The sequence below is a fragment of the Homarus americanus genome, unplaced genomic scaffold (assembly GCF_018991925.1).
Source record: "Homarus americanus isolate GMGI-L3 unplaced genomic scaffold, GMGI_Hamer_2.0 scaffold52806, whole genome shotgun sequence".
In the NCBI taxonomy this organism is placed as follows: domain Eukaryota; kingdom Metazoa; phylum Arthropoda; class Malacostraca; order Decapoda; family Nephropidae; genus Homarus; species Homarus americanus.
The window spans coordinates 1,168,016-1,191,025 of record NW_024720773.1 but is presented as its reverse complement, the minus strand read 5'-3'; the positions used below and the strand labels follow the sequence as shown (position 1 = coordinate 1,191,025).

General features: G+C 52.1%; 1 protein-coding gene across 1 annotated transcript in view; it reads left to right on the top strand.

Moving 5' to 3' along the window:
- Window positions 1–16,375: 16,375 nt before the first annotated feature.
- The window catches only part of LOC121861105 (glycine-rich cell wall structural protein 1-like), a 21,933-nt gene continuing 15,298 nt past the window's right edge, over window positions 16,376–23,010 (top strand). Inside the window, exons 1-2 of the mRNA XM_042358667.1 lie at window positions 16,376–16,584; window positions 16,793–16,984. Coding sequence (XP_042214601.1) covers window positions 16,376–16,584; window positions 16,793–16,984 — 401 coding nt within the window. The remainder of the gene's footprint in view (window positions 16,585–16,792; window positions 16,985–23,010) is intronic.

Below are 23,010 nucleotides of genomic sequence, written 5' to 3'. Positions count from 1 at the left end.
GTTACGCATTGTCGACAGCTGGTCTTGGCCCCGTATGTAAGGTGACAGCTGGCGTTGGCCTCAGGCGGGGTGAGCAGCTGGTGTTGACCGGCGGTGATAGCTGGTCTATTCCCCGTATGGGCGAGACAGCTGGTCTTGGACCTGTATGGTGACAGCTGGTGTTGGCCTCAGATGGGTGATAGCTGGTTCTGGCCTCACATGGGTGACAGCTGTCTTGGTCTGCAGGGTGACAGCTGGTCCGACCAGAAGGGTGACAGCTGTCTTTGCCTCGTATGGGTGACAGCTGGTCTCGACTCGTATGGGTGACAGCTGGTTCTGGCCTCGGTATGGGTGACAGCCGTCTGGCCTCGCATAAGTGACAGCTGGTTCTGGGATCAAGGGGTGACAGCTGGTCTGGCCTCGTATGGGCAGGACAGCCGGTTCGCCTCGTGGCGGTGACAGCCGGTCTTGACCCGCGGCGGGTGACAGCCGGTCCGGACTCGTGGCGCGGTGACAGCCGGTCTGACCCGTGGCGGTGACAGCTGGTTCTGCCCGTATGGGTGACAGTTGTCTTGGACCGTATGGGTGACAGCTGGTCTTGGTTCTCGAAGCGGCGACAGTCATCTGGACCTGCAGCGGGTGACAGCTGGTTCGTGGATTTCGGTGGCGGGTGACAACAGGCTGGTCTTGGACCCGTAGCGGTGACAGCTGGTCTTGCCCGTATGGTGACAGCTGGTTCTGACCTGTATGGGTGACAGCTGGTCTTGACCGTATGGGTGACAGCCGGTCTGGACCCGTATGGGTGACAGCTGGTTTTGACTGGCGGGTGACAGCTGTCTTGGCCTGGGCATGGGTGATGCCGGTTCGACCGGTATGGGTGACAGCCGGTTCACCGTAAGGTGACAGCCGGTTCGGACCTGCAGGGTGACAGCGCTGGTTCGGGACCCGTATGGTGATTAGCTGGTCTCTGGTCTCGTATGGGTGGACAGCTGGTCTTGGACCCGTATGGGTGACAGCTGGCCCTGCCCTGGCGGTGACAGCTGGTCGGATTCGCATGGGCGACAGCTTGGTCTTGGACCCGTATGGCGACAGCTGGTCTGGACCCGCATGGTGACAGCTGGACCCGGCCCTGCAGTGGTGACGCTGGTTCTGGACCGTATGGCGCGAAGCGGTCTGGACTCGGTATGGTGACAGCCGGTTCTGGACCTGCATGGGTGAGCAGCCGGTTCGGGACCCGCATGGGTGACAGCCGGTCTTGGCTCGTGGCGGCGATACCGGTTCTGGACCGTATGGGTGACAGCCGGTTCTTGGATCGCATGGGTGACAGCCGGTTCGTGACTCGTAGTGGGTGACAAAATGGTTCTGGCTCAGTATGGGCGGGACAGCTGGTCTTGACCAGATGGGCGACAGCTGGTTCAACTGCATGGGTGACAGCTGGTCTTGGACCCGTGCGGCGACAGGTGCTGGTCTTGGATCAGAAGCGGGTGACAGCCGGTCTGACTCCACGGCGACAGCTGTCTTTGGCTCTCGGTGGCGGGCAGTGACAGCTGGTCGGACCAGGCGGGTGACAGCTGGTTCTGGATTCCTCAAAGGGTGACAGCTGTCTGGACCAAGCGGCGATGCCGGTTCTGGACCAAGCAGTGACAGTTACCGGTTCGCAGCGGCAGACAGCTGGTTCGGACTGCGCGGTGACAGCGAAACGGCCTCGCGGGTGACAGCCGGTTCGGACCTCGTATGGGTGAGCATGGTCGGCCTCGCATGGGTGACAGCTGTCTTAACCGGCGGTGACAGCCGTCTTGACCTGCAGGGTGACAGCTGCCTACCCCGTATGGTGACAGCTGGTCTTGGCCCTGCATGGGTGACAGCTGGTCTTGGCTCCCTCAAGTGGGTGAGACAGCTGGTCTCTTGGCCCTGTGATGGCAGGGACAGCTGGTCTTGGCCTCAGATGGGTGACAGCTGGTCTTGGCCTCTGTATGGTGACAGCTGGTGATGGCCTGTATGGGTGAGAGACAAGCTTGGTGCTGGTCTTGCATGGGTGACAGCTGGTGTTACCCTGTATGGGGTGACAGCCAGCAGGAATACCAAAAAGTTAGATGGCGATCTAGGCTTGTGTGTCTAGCTGGTAGGGAGGAGAAGGCAGGAGGAGTGGCAGGGGGAGGTGGGAGGCAGGGGAGGAGGCAGGGAGGAGGCAGGGGAGGTGGAGGCAGGGGAGGTGGAGGCAGGGGAAGGTGAGGCAGGGGAGGTGAGGGCAGGGGGAGGAGGGTGGGAGGAGGGATGGCAAGGAGCAAAGATGAAGGAGGCAGGTAGATGTAGGCATGAGGGGAGGTAGGGGTAGGGAGGTAGTATGATGGTTGGTGGTAGGGAGTGTAGGTGGTAGGGAGGTGGTGGTGAGGGGAGGTGTGGGTGGGGAGGAGGTGGTAGGGGTATGTAGGTGGTAGGAGGTGGTAGGGGAGGTAGGGGGAGGTAGGTAGGGGAGGTAGGTATTGGTAGGGTTGTGGTAGGGGAGGTAGGTGGGTTGGTGGAGGTAGGTGGTAGGAGGTAGGTAGGAGGTTGGTGTAGGGGAGGTGGTGGGGATGTAGGTGGTAGTGAGGTGGGTAGGGGAGGTTGGTAGGGGAGGGGTGGGGGAGGTAGGTGGTAGTGGAGGTAGGGTGGTGGTAGGGGAGGGGTGGGGGGGGTGGTAGGGGAGTGTAGGTGGAGTGTAGGTGGTGGGGAGGGTGGGGTAGGGGTGAGGTGTGGGGGGGAGGTAGGGGGTGGTGGTGGGGAGGTGAGGTGGGATAAGAAGGTAGGGTAGGTGGTAGTGTAGGTGGGAGGGGGGTGTAGGTAGGGGGAGGCAGGTGGGTAGTGCTGGTGTAGGGTAGGGGATGGTAGGTGTGTAGGTGGGAGAGGGATAGGTGGGTGGGGGTGGTAGGGGGTGATGTGGGTAGTGTGGAGGTAGGGGGTTGGAGGTAGGTGGCAGGGGAGTGATGTAGAGTGTAGGGGGAGGTGAAGGAGGAGGTGGATGGGATGAGGGAGAGGATGCAGAGGAGAGGCAGAGGAGGGAGGAGGGAGGGGGAGGGAGGAGGCAGGGGAGGGAGGAGGCTGGGGAGGAGGAAGCAGGGGAGGGCAGAGGGGGGTGACAGGGAAGGGCAGGGAAGGATAGCAGGAGAGGTGGCAGGAGGGGGCAGGGGAGGTGGGGAGAGTGTGGCAGGAGAGGGTGGCAGGGAGGCAGGGATGGTGGGGCAGGGGGCCAGTGGAGGGAGAGGGCAGGGAGTCTGACCAGATGGACGAGATAGGCGACGGACGTACTCAGGCCAGGGAAATCGCCAGGGGAGAACACCAGGCCAGGGAGGAACCAGGCCAGGAGAAACCAGGCTAGGGAGAACACCAGGCCAGGGGAGAACACTAGGCCAGGGAGAACACCAGGCCAGGAGAACACCAGGCCAGGGAGAACACCAGGCCAGGGAGAACACCAGGCCAGGGAGAACACCAGGTGGGGAGAACACCAGGCCAGAGAACACCAGGCCAGGAGAACACCAGGCCGGGAGACACCAGGCCAGGGGAGAAAACCAGGCCAGGGAGAACACCAGGCAGGGAGAACACCAGGCCAGGAGAACACCAGGCCAGGGAGAACACCAGGCCAGAGAGAACACCAGGCCAGGGAAACACCAGGCCAGGAGAACACCAGGCCAGGAGAACACCAGGCCAGGGGAGAACACCAGGCCAGGAGAAACACCAGGCCAGGGAGAACACCAGGCCAGGAGAAGCACCAGGCCAGGGACAAAATGCGAGATAATATGTAGACCTTTGGGTGAAGCTGTCAAGGCTGGAGGAGCTGTCAGGTGGTGGTAACTGTCACGGCTGGTGGTAACTGTCAAGGCTGGAGGGAGCTGTCAAGGCTGGAGGAGCTGTCAAGGCTGGAGGTAACTGTCACGGCTGGTGGTAACTGTCAAGGCTGGGTAACTGTCAAGGCTGGTGGTAACTGTCAGGCTGGGGTAACTGTCAAGGCTAGTCACGGCTGGTAACTGTCGGGCTGGTGGTAATGCGCTGGGGTAATCAAGGCTGGGGTAACTGTCAAGGCTGGTAACTGTCAAGGCTGGTGGTAACCGCTGCTGGGGGTAACTGTCAAGGCTGGGGTAACTGTCAAGGCTGGTAAACGCTGTGCTGGTGGTAACTGTCGGGGCTGGTGGTAACTGTCGAGGCTGGTGGTAACTGTCAGGGCTGGGGGTAACTGTCAAGGCTGGTGGTAACTGTCAAGGCTGGGAATTCGGCGGTGGTACCGTCAAGGCTGGTGGGGTAACGTCAAGGCTGGTGGTAACTGTCGGCTTGTGAGTGAAAATCGCGGTACCAAGGCTGGTAACTGTCAAGGCTGGTGGTAACTGTCAAGGCTGGTGGTAACGTCAAGGCTGGGGAACTGTCAAGGCTGGTGGTAACTTGTCAAGGCTGGGGTAACTGTCAAGGCTGGGGTAACTGTCATGGCTGGTGGTAACTGTCAAGGCTGGTGGTAACTGTCAAGGCTGGGGGTAACTGTCAAGGCTGGGGGTACTGTGAAAACAAAGGAGGGAGGAATAGGAGCAGACACAATAAATGAGGAAGACAGAAATGTAAATGATAACAGACAGTGAGGGAGGGTGAAGAGAGAGAGAGAGAGAGAGAGAGAGAGAGAGAGAGAGAGAGAGAGAGAGAGAGAGAGAGAGAGAGTGAGAGAGTGAGTTATGTAACGATACCAGAAAAAAGAAGGATGTAGAGAGATTATAAGGGAAGGTGAGGAAGCTGTGACGATATTAAGGAGAGATTGAACAGTGAACACAGCACCTTAGCTGGTGTGTGTGTGTGTGGGTCCAGAAACACCATGAATAACAACATAACTTTAATCTTAATATATGTTATGGTGAGACTCGTCCCCCTCCCTGCCCCCTATCCACCCTAACTAAGGCAGTGAGGTGGTTGATATCCCACCTCCCTCCACACACATCACACACCACAATCTTTACCACACACCACCACCACACACATCCAGCATACACTCACCACAAACTAGCGCCACACACATACACATACACTACACACATCCACCACACCCACCCACCACGCCCACCATAAACCACCACCTTACTTCTACCTCACAAAACATGACCACCGGGGGTGACCTGACCACGAGATATGAGGTTGACTAGTTCCATAACAATTTAAATAATGAGTTACTTTATGCACAAAGGCAGAATATACCATACAGAAAACTCGGATCAAATAACAATGACCCCATTGATAAATAATTATTCAAAGAATATTATTGGACAAAGGAAGGCTATAGGTAGGAGAATAAACTCTGGAGAAGTTTACCTCCGAGATTATTATAAGGTATTGGCCAGTAGTATTAAGACCAAGATAAGAAAAGCAAAAAGGAATAATGAACTGAAGGTAACAAGGGAGGCGAAGACAAACCCCAAGGATTCTTCCAAATGTATCAAACTAAAACACAAGACAAGGTTGGACCAATACAGCGAGAGGTCCGGCGAGCTAACTGATAAAGACGGAGAAATGAGCAATAATCTGAAGAGATATTTTACAACAGTTTTCACAACAGAGAATTTAAACATGATACCCGAGGCACCGACTATATACAAAGTGACTAGTAACGATGTTAGTAAACAAATAAACTAAAACCTAATAAGTCGTCAGGTTCCCGACGAGATGTTTGCCGGAGCATTAAAGGAATGTAAGGAAGAACTACAAAACTTGTTTAATATATCATTAAAAATGGGTGTAGTACCAGAATCCTGAAGGATAGCGAATGTGATACCAATTTTCAAGAAGGGAGATAGATCACTATCCTCTAACTAGCGTCAAATGAGTATAACATCAATTGTATGCAAATTGATGGAAGCAATAATTTCAAACTCAATTCAAAATCACCTCGAGAAACACAAGTTGATCAATTATTCCCAGCATGGCTTCACAAATGGGCGTTCATATTTGGAAAATCTATTGGCATTCTTTTCAGCTGTATTCGAATTAGTGGACGATGAACACGATTATGATGTAATTTACCTCGACTCTAGCAAAGCCTTCCACAGGGTTCCCCACGAAAGACTAATATGTAAAGTGCAGGCTCACGGAATTTTCGGAGCTATTGTAAATTTAATTAGGGCGTGGTTACAGGAGAAGAAACAAAGTTAACATTAATGGCACTAAATCCAGTTGAAGTAACGTCACTAGTGGAGTATCCCAAGACCAAAGTATTTGCACCATTACTATTTATCATATCCATAAACTTCATAGCTAGAGGCGTAGGCAGCAACATAAGTAAATTTGCTGACGACACTAAAATAGGGTGTGTAAAAACTGACGAGGACGCCGCTAAACTACAGGACAGTAGTATATAAAATTTTCGCATGATCTGAAAAATGGCAGATGAAATTTAATGTGGAAAAATATAAAATACTCAGTATAAGAGATGTAAACAGAGAAAAAACAGTTATTAAATGAACAACGAATTTATAGAGAAATCCTACTGTGAAAAAGATTTAGAGGTAATGATAAGTAGGAATCTTAAACCAAGAAAACAATGTGTATTTGCTCAAAACAAGGCTAACAAAGTACTTGGTTTCATACAAAGGAGTGTTAGTTACAAGACTAGCGAGGTTTTCCTAAAACTATATCTTGCGCTTGTAAGACCTCACTTGGATTATGAGGTTCAGAGTCGGTCACTGTACCAAAGATTAGATATCGAATCCTAGAAAATTTCAGAGTGAAAGACGATATGATCGAGGTATATAAATGAAGCTCAGGGTTAAACAAAGGTAATATAACAAAGGTACTTAAACTATCCAACCAGGAGCGAACTCGTGACAATAGTTTTAAATAAGACAAATTTAGATTTAGGCGCGAGATAGGTAAACACTGGTTTCGAAATAGAGTATTGAATGAGTGGATCAAGTTACCTAATTTCATCATTAACTCGAACACGATTGGGTTTTTCAAACATAGGTTGGGCGGATTTTTAAGCGATAGGGGTTGGGTGTAAATAGGACTGCCCAGTATGTGCCAATACGCCCGTTGCAGTTTCCTTTATTATTATGTTGTTTAACTTTTATATCACCACACACCCACCACATACCACCACCACCACATACCACCACCACCACACACCCACCACCACATACTACCACATACCACCACCACCACTACCACCACCACCACCAACACACCACTACACCCACCACCATCACACACCCACCACACACCCACCACCACCACACACTCACCACCACCACACACTCACCACCACACCCACCACACACCCTCCACCACCACACACCCACACACACTCACCACCATCACACACCACCACACACCCACCACCACCACACACTCACACCACCACCACACTCCCACCACACACCACCACATACTACCACCACCACACCACCACACCCCACACCTCACTTACCACACTCCACCACCACCACACACACCACCACCACCACCACACCACCACCACCACACCCATCACTCACCACCACACACCCACCACATACCATACACCCACACATACCACCATACACCCACCACCACAACACCACTACCACACACCACTACCACACACAACACACACCACCACCACCAACACATCACCATTACACCACCACCAAAACACATCACCACCACCAACACACATCACCATTACACACCACCACCACACACCACCACACACACCACCACACCACCACCACACACCACCACCACACCACCACACCACATCACCACCACACAAAACACATCACCACCAACACACATCACCATTGCACACCACCACCACACACCACCACCACACCACCACCACACCACACCACACCACTCACCCACCACACACCACCACACACACACCACCACACACCCACCACCCACCCCACCACCACACACCACCACACCCACCACACACACCACCACCATACCACCACCACACACCACCACACCACCACCACACCACTACTACACCCACCACATGCCACCACACACCCACCACCACACACCCACCACCCACCACACCACCACACCACCACACCACCACACACCACTCCTACACACCCACATACCACCACACCACCACACCCACCACACCCACACCCACCACCCACCACCACCACACCCACCACCACCACCAACACACACCACCAGCACCACACACACACCACACCACCACCAACACACACCACCCAGCACACACCACCACCACCACCAACACACCACCACCACCACCGCCACACCACCACCACACCACACACCCACCACACCACCATCACCACTACCACCACCACCAACACGCCACCACCACCACCACACACACCACCACCACCACCAACACGCACCACCACCACCACCGCCACACACCACCACCACCACACACCCACCACACACCACCACCATCACCACCCCACCACCACCACCACACCACCACCACCACCACACCACCACCATCAACACACCTCCACACCACCACCACCACCACCACCACACACCACCACCACCACCACACACACCACCATCCACCACCACCACCACCACCACCACACACCACCACCCACACCACCACCGCCACACACACCACCGCCACACACCACCGCCACACACCACCACCACCACCACCACCACACCACACCACCACCGCCACACACCACCACCGCCACACCACCACCACCACCACCGCACACACCACCACCACCACCACCGCCACCACCACCGCCACACACCACCACCGCCACACACCACCACCACACCACCGCCACACACCACACCGCCACACACCACCACACCACCACCGCCACACACCACCACCATAACACACCACCACCACAACACACCACCACCATAACACACCACCACCACCGCCACACACCACCCACCGCCACACACCACCACCACCACCACACACCACCACCGCCACACCACCACCGCCACACACCACACACCACCACCGCCACACACCACCACCGCCACACACCACCACCACACACCACCACACACACCGCCACACCACCACCATAACACACCACCACCCATAACACACACCACCACCACCGCCACACCACCACACACCACCACCACACCACACCGCCACACCACCGCCACACACCACCACCACCGCCACACACCACCACACACACCACCACCACCACCACCACCACCACCACCACCACCACCACCACCACCACCACCACCACCACCACCGCCACACCACCACCACCACCACCACCACCACCACACACACCACCGCCACACACCGCCACACACCGCCACACACCACCACCACCACCACCACCACCACCACCACCACACACCACCGCCACACACCCCCACACACCACCACCACCACCACCACCACCACCACCACCACCACCACCACCACCACCGCCACACACCGCCACACACCACCACCACCACCACACCACCACCACCACCACCACCACACACCACCGCCACCGCCACACCACCACCACCACCACCACCACACACACACCACCGCCACACACGCCACACCACCCACCACCGCCACCACCACCACCACCACCACCACCGCCACACCGCCACACACCACCACCACCACCACCACCACCACCACCACCACACCACCACACACCACCGCCACACACCGCCACACACCACCACCACCTGAAGTTTATTTAAAACTGGATCGATGAGTAATGAGTGGAAGCAGAGACCCAGGTAGCAAGCTCTCTCTCCCTCTCTCTCTCTTTCTCTCTCTCTCTCTCTCTCTCTCTCTCTCTGTTAATACTAACATTACTAATGAAAACCAGCCCTAAAACTGTCGTCACCACCGCCATTACTACTACCACTACTACCACCATTTCCACAACTAACATTACTACCATTACCACTATTACCACCACTACTACTACCACCACCATTTCCACCACCTTCCATACCACTACACTACTACCACCACCATTACCACCACCTTCCTTACCACTACACTACTACCACCACCATTACCACAACTACTACCATTACCACCATTACCACTAACACAATTTCCATTACTATCATTACCACTAGCAATAACGCTATCACTGTTACTACTACTAGTATCACTACTACCATCACCAATATTGCTGCTACCACCACTACCACTGTTGTCGCTACCACAACTCCCACCATCACTACTATTACTATTACCACCACAACCAATATCACCACCACTATCACCACTTCCACCAATATCACTACCTCTATCACCACTACCACTATCTTTACCACAACCACTATCCTCGGCGACAAACACAACCACACTAAAACACTCCACCATACACCACCACCACACATCAGCCACCACCATCATCACACAAGGCCACCACTACATGCAACCACACCACACTACCACCACATTTCACCACACAACATCCCCACCACACAACATCCACACCACACACCACCACCGTCACACACCACTACCACTACCACCACACACCACCACCACCACCATCACCACCACCATACACCACTGTCATTACCACACACAGCCACACCACCCACAACCACACCACACTACACCACCACCATCCCACTACCACAAAAACCACCACCACACCACCAACACTGCATCACCCCTACCCACAACAACACCACACCAGACAAAACTACACCATATTACACACCACCACGACACCACCATACTACTTTGCAATGATACAATGATATGAGTTATTAGGGCTGTGAATCACCTTCGTTGGTGAGCTCTGAGGTGAATCGAGAGGCCGATACGGGATCTGCAGGACCGTCTACAGATGTTGCACATGTGGAGGGCTACATCTAGAGCGGGAGGGGCGGCGGCGTCTCTCCGTCACTGGCGCTTACCTGTCTCGGTATGCATACTGGCTAACTCTAAAGTATTGACCCCTTCTCGTGTGGAGCTCCTCCTAGCGTTACGGTGTAGAATGGTTGTCTCCCAGGTGAGGGGGTCGATTTGGCATTTTTCAGGTTTGTCCTAAGACTATCCTTATTCCTTATACCTTTTCCGTTGCCCGCCAGCGTTACGTTTACCATTCATTATGTGACTGTAAAGTAGCTGCTTTGGCAGTCTACTGTCGTCCATGCGAGTAACATGTCCAATCCAACGTAGTTGATCATGGATAATGGTAGCCTCGATACTCCTACAGTACAGTTGGTGTGAACGAGAATGCTGACATTTGTTCGCTTGTCTTCCCAGCGAGCTCGGAGGATGGAACGTAGTTCACAATGGTGAAAGTTCATAAAAGCTTTGAGGTGCCGCCAGAATTAGACCCATGTCTCGCTGCCATACAGGAGGGTGGAAAGGGCCACTGCTCGGTATACGTGCAACTCTGTAGATAATTTGAGCCCCCTACAGCTGAAGACACGGGTACGGAGTCTGCCAAAGGCTTAAGATGCACATCTGTTCCGATGTTGAATCATCGTTTCATTGTTGACATGGACGGATGACGGAGGTTTGGCTGAACCAGGGGCAGCCAGGAAGAATAATCTGAGTCTTACTTGCGTTAACCTCAAGGCTGAAATGTGTACATGCGTTCTGCATAGATGTTCAGGATCTCCTGTAGGTCGTGTTCAGTGTGAGCGACGAGGGTGAGATAGACTGCATCCTGAAGATCAGCAATGGAAGCTGCCGACACCTTTGTGCCTGCCTGAAGTCGTCTTATGCTGAAAAGTTCCTTCATATGGTACTGGATGTCCACCCCGCCGGCTAAATTGATACTGGCAAGAGTAAGGAAGGCAGCCAAGAAAATGGAAAACCGAGTTGTTGCCAGTGCACATGTTCTTTTTGCCACCGTTTGGGTGGGGAAGAACTCAGACTGGGTGCCATTATGCAGGACACTGCCGTTCATGCCATCGTGTTGTTACCTCACAATGGCTATGAATTTTTGAGGACCATGTAAGGTCATAGAAGGCCAGGTACAAGTCATGACACTATTCTATTCACTTTTGTTGTATGTGGTGGGAAGCAAAGATCATGTCAGTGGTACCGTGTGATGGTCTAAAGTCACATTGAGATTTTGGAAGGAAGTTTTCCGCCCCTGGAAGAAGTCTGTATAGGAGGATTCGGGCAATAATCTTGCCAGCTACGGATAGCAGCGAGATCCCACGGTAGTTGCCACAGTCTGACCGGTCTCCTTTGTTCTACTGGATAATGACGATGGAGGCGACTTTAAGATTTGTGGGATTTCCTCCTCTTCCTATAATTTATACTCTCCAGGAGAGAGTGGAGACGGCTGGTAAGTAGAGGTCTTCCTGATTTATACACCTCGGCTGGGATTCCATCAGGCCCTGAGGCTTTGTTATTCTTCATCTATTTGACGGTAATAGCTACCACATCACGGGATGGAGGATACCCGAGGTGGGTCAGCTTTGGGTGCTGAGGGACCTGCTGGGTAGTCAGGACATCCACACCGGTGTTTCGGTTGAGAATAGAATAAAAGTGCTCCTTCCAGCACTGAAGGATACCCTCTTGTCTTTAACTAGGGAGTTACCGTCGAATGAGTAGAGGGGAGTCGCGTCACGAGTAGTTGGGTCACAGATTGCTTTAGTTGATTTGAAAAATTCGTGCATTGGTGTTGATCAGCAAGTTTTTTCGTTTCACGCACTTTTTTAGTCCACCATTTGTTCTTCATTTCCCGAAATTTGCACTTGGGCATTGCTTTCTTCTGGCGGAAGGTATCAGCTATAATCCGAGACCGAGGGTCGTTCTTCCAGTCAGTGAAAGCAGCACGTTTACCATTGACGAGTACGTCCATGTCCTGTCGGTTTTCATCAAGCCAATCCTGGTGTTTTCTTGTAGTTCGTCCAAGGGTTCATTGCAGTTTTTGTGGTGACAGTCTTGAGACTACCCCATTCGGCACTCGGATTGAGGTTGTTTGATATTGGGTTGTTTATCAACCAAGTGTCGAGCTGCTCTTTGAAAGTATGTTCTACCGCTTGATCATCCAGTCGCTTGGTGTTGAAACTGCTTCTGGAGGCTTCTTGCCTTTGCTGTTTTGGAGCGACGTAAAGAGAGAGCTTGGCTCTAACATGCAGATGCTTTGCCTCACAGTTGTCTGAACCACGTATGGCTCGAATGATGAGGACATCTCGGCTATCTCTTTCTCTGACAATGATGTAGTGTCAATGAGATGCCAATGTTTTGATCGTGGGTGTTGCCAAGAACTAGTCCGCCTGCCTAAACTAGGTGTTAGTGATAGTGAGGTCGTATTCAGCACACTTGCTAAGGAGTAGGCGATGGTATTATACTTGCCCACTTTGTTTCTTCCTATGGTTCCCTATCATAAGTCAGTATTGAAGTCACCTAGGAGCACAACCTTATCTTCTCTGGGGATAGAGGTTAGCATTCTGTCAAGGTAGATGTAAGAGGCCTCCTAGATATCATTCTCCTCATCCAATGTTGGGGAGTATGCGCTCGTTGACCCCAACAGGCATTTCAATTAGTCTATGCAGGATGGGTTGGCGAATGGCAAAACCAACTCCTAAGATGTGGTTTCTCTCCGCAGCAGGCTTACCCCTCCTGAAGAAGGTATAGCCGGACCCCTGTTCTGTAAGTCGATCCTCGTCTGGGAGCCAGGACTCACTAATGGCTGCTATGTCGATGTTGTATCTAAACAGCTCTTTTTCCACAAGGACGGTTCTTCTTTTAGGATGCTCATTTGTGCCAGTATCCATAAGGGTCCTGACATAGTTGCATAGCTTGTTTTTGTTTTGATATGCTGTGATGTTTTTTACCGCCTTACGATGGCATTAGTGGGTGCGGTTGCTTAGTCAGTGTGAGTTTTAGGCAGGCTATATTTTGGGCACCTTTTCTAATCCCTCCCCATGTGGGGTGAGCAGAGTTACTCCTGGAAAGGGTTACTTAATCGCACTGACAGACCGGATTGCACTGCTGCCTAGATCCCAGTGCATAAACAACCATCTTATCTGTGCCGCCCATGTGCAGAGTTGTGACTAGAGACTCCCGGCAGTCATCTTTGCCTCTCCCCGTCGCCATAGGAATTTTGGAGATTTAGGGGTTTTGATGATGATGAAAAGAATGATGAGCTGGATGATGGCTGCACGTGAGTTGATTTATGTGGTGAGGCAGACTGGGGAGAGGGAGAGTTGAAACGGACTGCCGATAGCCCAGTTTGTAGTGATTTCACCTTGGTAGCCTGTCCATCTTGCAGTGCCTTCATCCGCCGGAGTATTCTTTGGGTTCCCTCTCATTGTTGGTCACCTTTTCTGTCTATTCCGTCTTTGATATCTTACTGGAGCTCTGTAGGCATTCGTTGACCAGAGCATTATCTACCTCAGGGAGCCCAAGCCAGTTTTAGGTATGGAATTTCTTCCACGGCCTTTACTGAAAAGTGTGACCACCAGGCAGTGGTTGGCACTTACCCACCTACCCACCCATCTGCCCACCACACACAACCGCACCACACTACACCACCACTACACACAATTACACTCTACACCACCTCACACTCTACACCACCACACCACACACCACCACCACCACCACACACCACCAAACGCCACCACCACCACAATCAACCATACGTCACCATCACCACCTCACGCCACCACCACCACACACCACCATCACCACCACAACCCATACACCACCACGCACACACCACCACTCACCACCACCACCAGACAACCACCACACCACCACAACATAACCACCACCACCACCACCACACGCAAAACTTACCATAAATCACCACATCACCACCACCACATATCATTACCAGACACACAATCTGCACGCCACCACACCACCCATCACCACCACCACCACACTACCACAACACCACCGCCACTACACACCACAACACACCACCACAACTACTGTACAACACACCACCACCACCTCAACCACCACTACACACACCAACACCACCACCATCACACACCAGCACCACCACCATAATACACTACAACCACCATCACGCACCACCATCTGCACCACCACCGCCACCACACCACCGCCACCACACCACCACCACCACGCCACCACCACACCGCCACCACCGCCAATCACTACCACCACACACGCCACCACTACACACCACCAATACACACCACCACGATACACCACTACACACCATCACCACCACCATAAATCACTACCACACATCACCACCACACACACCACCACACACACCACCACTACACACCACCAATACACACCACCACGATACACCACTACACACCATCACCACCGCCCACACCACCACTACCCACACCCCCACAAGCCGTTGTATCAATACTAGTCTATTTCAGTGAAGGCCCCGCTTGACCCCGGCGTGTACCTTAATATAGACTGTTCTCACTCTCGGTGTGAGTTATGACCGCCCAGGTTATTGTTCTCCACCTGGCTTAGCTTATGGGTTAAGTTATGTTACCTGTACGTTACATTATGTTTGATTAGTTTGGGTTTGTTTAAGTTAGTTCATGTTAGGTTAGGTTGATTTTGTTAATACAGGTTATTTTCTGTTTATTTTGTTAATTTAGGTTACATTAGACTAGGTTTAGTACATATTATGTTATGTTAGGTTAACTGAGATGTTAAATTTCTGAAGATGAATTAGCACTTCTGGTGTCGTCTGGCCACTTCAGGATATTGGAAATGGGGGGAGGGAACTACGACGTATCTCACACGTCGGTAGAACTCTATTCCCAAGTGTATCAGGTACTGTACCTCCGAGGATCTTAAAGAGCTAGTGGGCGTTGTTGAGCCAAGTGTATCAGGTACTGTACCTCCGAGCTAGTGGGTGTTGTCGAACTAACCAAGACCACAAGAAGACCACTTGCTGAGGATCAGGACTGTGTCTACATGGTCAATGATCCTGTGTTGAGGAGCGACCCAGCTGTAGGGTACTAAAGGGCCAATAAGTGAACACCTCTGTGTGACTCAAGGCAGACTGACGGAGGACTGTGCCTCACACGAGAGACCGATGGAGGACTGTGACTCACAATACTGGTGTTCTGGGAGGCTGTGTAACTCTTGGTCTCTGAGGGTGCGAGGATGAGATAAAGAATACTTTGAGAGAGAACGTCATCACCAACCACCCTTGTTATCTGGTTTTCATAACGCCCTCCTTCCTTAACCTCTTATTCGACCTTATGCTCGTCCTTGACTTCCTACTCGCCCTTATACTCTTCCTTAACCTTCCTCTCGACCTCAACATCCCTCCACAACTTTCGGCCTCCTGCTCAACGATAACCTCTTCCTAACTTTCTTCGTTAACCTTGACCTCCTCCCCAACTTCCTCCTTGATGTCTACCTCATCTTTGACCTCGTCCACCTCCTCCTCCACGACCTCAGGCTCTATCCTCAGTAACAGCACCACAATTTCCTGGTCACTTGAGCCTTGGCCCTCCCTATTTCCTGCCAATTATGTCTCAGCGTGTCAGCCATGATGGATGGTGGTTCTTCTACTCCACACACCAAGATGGACTTGATGACCATACTGGCCCTGATGACCATATTGGTCCTGGTGACCATAGTGGCCCTCCTGACCATAGTGGCCCTGCTAACTATAGTGGCCCTCCTGACCATCGTGACCGTGCTGACTATAGTGGCCCTAGTGTACCAGAGTGGCCCTGGTGACTATAGTGGCCCTCCTGACCATAATTGCCCTGCTGACTACAGTGGCCCTAGTGATGGCCACAAAACTCACCATTAACATAAAAATTTTGTTTTAAAAAATAAACAGAGAAAATTGGCCATTTAATGAAAACTCTGCGGAATTTCAGGCTTACGGTCCGCGAAAATTGGGACCGAAATATGAGTTTACGCTGCGTGGTCCTCTAGGTGGTCCTTCAGTGGTTCTCTAGGTGGTCCTCTAGGTGGTCCTCCAGGTGGTCCTCTAGGTGGTCCTCTAGGTGGTCCTCCAGGTGGTCCTCTAGGTGGTCCTCCCGGTGGTTCTCTAGGTGGTCGTTCAGTGGTTCTCCTGCGTGGTCCTCCAGGTGGTCCTCCAGGTCAGGCCTCCCAGGTGGTCCTCAGGTTGGTCCTCCAGGTGGTCCTCTAGGTGGTCCTCCAGGTGGTCCTCCAGGTGGTCCTCCAGGTGGTCCTCTAGGTGGTCCTCCAGGTGGTCCTCCAGGTGGTCCTCCAGGTGGTCCTCTAGGTGGTCCTTCAGTGGTCCTCCAGGTGGTGGAATTTTGAATGAAAAATATAATACGAGAGGAATTTTAAACGTGTATGATAATATATTGTATACTAAAAGCTGTATATGAGCAAGTGTTTTATATTACAGCACTAGGATAATATTACCTATAGTCCCTCCCTCTATAGTCCTTCCCACTATAGTCCCTCCCTCTATAGTCCCTGCCATTATAGTCCCTCCCTCTACTCCCCCTCCCTCTACATTCCCTGCCTCTACACTCCCTGCCACTACTCCCCTTCCCTCTACTCCCCCTCCCTCTACATTCCCTGCCTCTACATTCCCTGGGGCTCTTGCCACTCCCCTGCCACCACCCCTCCTCACCCCCCTCCCCCACATCCCCTGCCCCACACTCCCCACACCACCCCCTCCCTCCACCCCCTCCCTCACATCTCCCTGCCTCTACATTCCATGCCACCACCCTCCTTCCCTCTCACTCCACCCCCCACATCTCCCCTGCCCCCACCCCTGCCACCACCCCTCTCACCCCCTCCCCACATCTCGCCCCCACACTCCCCGCCACTACTCCCCTCCCCACCCCCTCCCCACACCCCGCCCCCCACATCTCCCCGCCCCACACCCCCGCCACCACTCCCCCTTCCCCACCCCCCACATCCCTGGCCCCCACATCCCTGCCCCCACACCCCGCCACCACCCTCCCTCCACCCCCACATCCCCCTGCCCCACACCCCTGCCATTTCATCTCTTCTCTACTCCCCCTCCCTACATTCCCTGCTGATTCCTGCCACTACTTCTACTCCTCTCCCTTGCTATTCCCTCCCTCTACACCTCCTCACAATTACTCCCCTTCCCCGATTCTCTCTTACCCCCCACATCCCCTGCCCCCACACTCCACACCACCCCCCTCCCCCACCCCCTCCCCACACCCTCTGCCCCCCACATTCCCCTGCCACTCACCTCTTCCCCCCACTCCTCCCCCCACATTCCCCGCCACCACTCCCCCTCCCCACTCCCTCCCCACACTCCCCACACCACTCCCCTTCCCCATTCCCCTGCCCCCATATCCCCCTCCCCCACACTCCCTGCCACCACTCCCCTCTACTCCCCTGTCCTCCCCACCCTCCCCCTGCCACTTCCCTGCCACCACCCCACACCCCCCTCCTCTCATCCCCAGAGTCCCCTGCCTCTACATTCCCTGCCACTACTCCCCTTCCCTCTACTCCCCCTCTCTCTACACTCCCTGTCTCTACACTCCCTCTCTGTAATCCCCCTCCCTCTATACTGACCCTCCATCAATCACCACAGCTTATGTACAGGTTCTTAGACAAATGAAGACTATCCCCACAAAATGCTCACCTAAACAATCGCCCCACTGACCCAGCTAAACTTTAACCACCCCAATTCTACCTGAGGGGAGGGGGTTAATCTTCAGGTGACGATGCACCTCGGTACTTACCTGATGATTGGTCCCCACCTTAAATTTAAAACACCTGGAGAAAAAATACTGCACAGTAAGGTTGTTAATTAAATCTGGTGACACATAAAAGATTAGTGAACGATGCTAAACACCCATGATGATTCATGCTCCGTAAAGTTTGATTCGATTTGCCAGAAAAATGTCTCGTGTTCATTGCTTGGAAAAAAAGAACTCCAGTAATTAATTTTTCTCGGATATATTTACATAAGAGTTTGTGCGGCCGATGTGTTCACAGATACATCACATGGACCCATTACTGAGGCGACACATGAGGCTTGGACACAAACGATGCACTCCTTATGACAGTCTTAGGGCCGGGCGTTACCATACAACCTCGTCCTTTCTGCTGGAATGTGTCTGCCAGTCCATCTGATCGTGACAACTTTGACGATACATGTCACGTCTTAGAAGTCCGTGTTGATTAAGGCAATTAACAGGTGACAAGGAAGCCTCACATAAAGGTAACAAGACAGTCTAGCACACTTCAGGAACACAGAAGCCAATCTGTTGAGTATGATAACTCACCACAAGTGTCGCCCCACAGTATCCCGCCTGGAGATTACCTCACCTCACCTCACCTCACCTCACCTCACCTCACCTCACCTCACCTCACCTCACCTCACCTCGTCTCACCTATATTAAATATAATTTAGCTAGCTTATGATAGTAAACGACCTCTTATATGAAACAGTAAATTTTACCATATGTGAATTAAATCCCATTAAACTGTAACAATAAAGAAGCATAAGTAATCGTTATTTACAATGATATATATATATATATATATATATATATATATATATATATATATATATATATATATATATATATATATATATATATATATATATATATATATATATATATATATATATATATATATATACGACCCACAATTACTGTCTGAGGTGTGGGTCCAATGTTGCGAGGGTGTATTACCTCACTAACAAAGCTGACCCCACCCCCTCATCCACCCTCTCACCCCACCTCCCCACTAACCTCCTTCACCTCACCCCACCTCCCCCTCACCTCCCCTCGCTTGCCCACCTCCCTCGCCCACCTCCCTCCCCTCCCCTCCACACCCACCTCTCCCCCTCCCTCACCCACCTCCCCTCCCCTCTCACCCTCACCCCACACCCCTCCCTCACCCACCTCCCTCCCCCACCTCCCCTCACCCACCTCCTCACCCACCTCCCCTCACCCCGTCCTTCACCCACCCCATCACCCCACCCCCTCACCCACCTCCCCCCTCCTCACCCTCACACCCCACCTCCCTCCCACCCCTCCCTCACCCCACCTCCCTCCTCCACCCACCCCTTCACCCCACCCCCTCACTCACCTCCCACCTCCCCTCGCCCCACCTCCCCCTCACCCCAACAAAGCAGCCATTTGGGGACTCCTAAAATATAAGTGAGGGATAATATTGACAGTGTCTCTCTCTCTCTCTCTCTCTCTCTCTCTCCTTCCCCTTTATTATTATTGTTACATTATTATTATTAGTATCATCATCATCGTCATCATCATCATTATCATTACTACTACTACTACTACTACTACTACTACTACTACTACTACTACTACTACTACTACTACTACGACGACGAGATAGTGAAATGTGGTGTGGTATTCCCGTAGACTATAACAGAACACTGGTCGGGAAAACTACTGCTTCTCACACTAGGTATCTGCTCCACCACCTCATGTCCAAATAGACCCCAGTCGGTTAGACCCCCTATCCTAATAGACTCCAGTCCTAATAGACCCCAGTCCTAATAGACCCCAGTCCTAATAGACCCCAGTTCTAATAGACCCAAGTCCAAATAGACCCAAGTCCTAATAGACCCCAGTCCTAATAGTTCCTAGTCTTAATAGACCCCAATCCTAATAGACCCAATGCTAATAGACCCTTGTTCTAAATGCTCCAAGTCACTATTGCTTACACTGAGGCTCTACTATAATTAGATACGTTCACTTAACACCGGTTAGGTTAGGTTAGGTTAGGTTAGGTTAGGTTAGGTTAGGTTAGGTTAGGTTAGGTTACAAAATTAACAGACAGGATCATTGGAAGTTTACCGAAGTTAATTAAAAGTAGAACGATCCTGAAGAGAGAGAGAGGCAGAGAGAAAATAACACACACACACACACACACACACACACACACACACACACACACACACATATGTAACTTCCCCTGTAACTTCACTGTAACTTCCTCTGAAGACTCACATATAATTAAGGAAGTACCAGATATTGTTCAAAGAAACCGTCTGTCTTGGTTCACTTCTCTGAGATGGGTGGACGGATACAGGCAGTTATATGTACAGATATATATTTATACTTGTATCTACAGAGAGGCTGGCCACTTGATCTGGGACTGAGGACTGGGAGCTTGAGAGCAGTGTTAGAGATACTATTTAGATCTGCTAGGACTGAAGGGGTCTCTCAGGCTACTGTTCAGTGTTAGATCAGTAATGTGTGGTGTCCAGCTAAAGACTGACTAGCTATACCAGGGTGGACCTACCCCGGCTAACTGGCAAATGACGTCACGAAGGATGATGCATGAGTCCAAGCTTCTAGAAGCTTCTACCAGTAGGAAGAATTGGCATGAACACCTGAATCAATGTCAGCAGCGTTACTCAAAAAGCTGTCTGGAAATGATCTCGCTTGATCCGTGAATCATCCCTAATTGGCGCTGCAAATATCTAACTAATCTGACTAATAATTTACATCAAATGCTTGGAAGTCTTACTGGTGATAATCAATGTACCTAGTTATCCAGTAAGAGCCATTAATTGAGTAAGTAATGAGCTTCAAAGGTGATACCGTCATATTGAGACATCTCTGGTGGACACACTGTCACCAGACCGTGTACGTGACTAAAGAACATAAGAACATAAGAATGGAGGAAACTGCAGCGGGCCTATTGGCCCATACTGGACAGTTCCATTTTCACCCAACCCCTATTGCTCATATATCCATCCAGCTTATGTTTGAAGCTATCCAGTGTATTCGAGTTAATGATGATATTTGGTAACTTGTTCCACCCGTCCACTACTCTATTTCCAACCAATGTTTACTTATTTCGTGCCTAAATCTAAATTTGTCTAATTTAAAACCATTGTTACGAGTTCGCTCTTGGTTGGATAGTTTGAGTACCTTTGTAATGTCCCCTTTGTTCAGCCCTAACTTCCATTTATACACCTCTATCATATCGCCCCTTACTCACTCTGCAAATTAAGATGCTTTAACCTGTCTCTGTACTCAAGGTTCCTAATGCCCAGGATTAGCTTTGTCATTCACCTCCGAATTCCTTCCAAGGATTCTGCGTCTGAGCAGGCTAAATAAATGCTTACTATATGCTTGCTATGAAAACATCTCTGACCCCTGCGGGTCAATGCAAAATGCATAATGAAAACTTATTCATCCACAGTGTATAATACTCTGGTTGTTATACTGGTTACAGACTAAACTAGTCTAAACTGCTTACACACACACACACACACACACACACACACACACACACACACACACACACACACACACACACACACACAAAACTGTTTTATCTTCCGTCTTGAGTTAGTTTCCATGAGTTTGGCCGACACGACCAGCTGGAAGGTACACCTGGCCTCCCAGGCACCTGGCCCTCCGCTGGTCTCCTCCAGCACCCTGGCCCCTGGCACTGGCCCTCCCCAGGCACCTGGCCCTCCCAGGCACCCTGGCCCTCCCCAGGCACCTGGCCCTCCCAGGCACCTAGGCCTCCCCAGGCACCCTGGCCTCCCCCTGACATCCTGGTCTGCTTCATCCCCTGTCCTCCACCCTCACCACCAGCCTCCACCCCTCACCACCAGCCCTCCATCCTCACGACAAGCCCTCACCCCTCACCACCAGTCCTCCACCCCTCACCACCAGCCCTCCCCCCTGTCCTCCACCCTCACCACCAGCCCTACCCCCTTCGCTCCACCCCCTCACCACCAGTAGTCCACCTCACACCAGCCCTCCACCCCTTCTCACACACTCCCACACACTCACAGTCCCCACACACCACACACCCCCCACATTCCTCCCACACCTCACCCCACACACACACCCACCCCAACACATTCCCCACACTCCCACACACACACCCACACACTCCACCCCACACCTCCACTACACACGCCAACACATTCCCCTCCCCACCACATTCACTCCCACACACACACCCACACACTCCCTCCCCACCCAACCGCTCCCACACTCACCACACCCCCACACATTCTAGCTCCCACACACACCCCACACACTCACTCCCACACACTCCAACACCTCCCCACTCACACACACCCCATGATCCCTCTCACATGCTCCACACCCCACACACACTCCCTCTCATCCTACACTCCCACATTCCACACCTCTCCCACACACTCCCACACACACACCCCACAC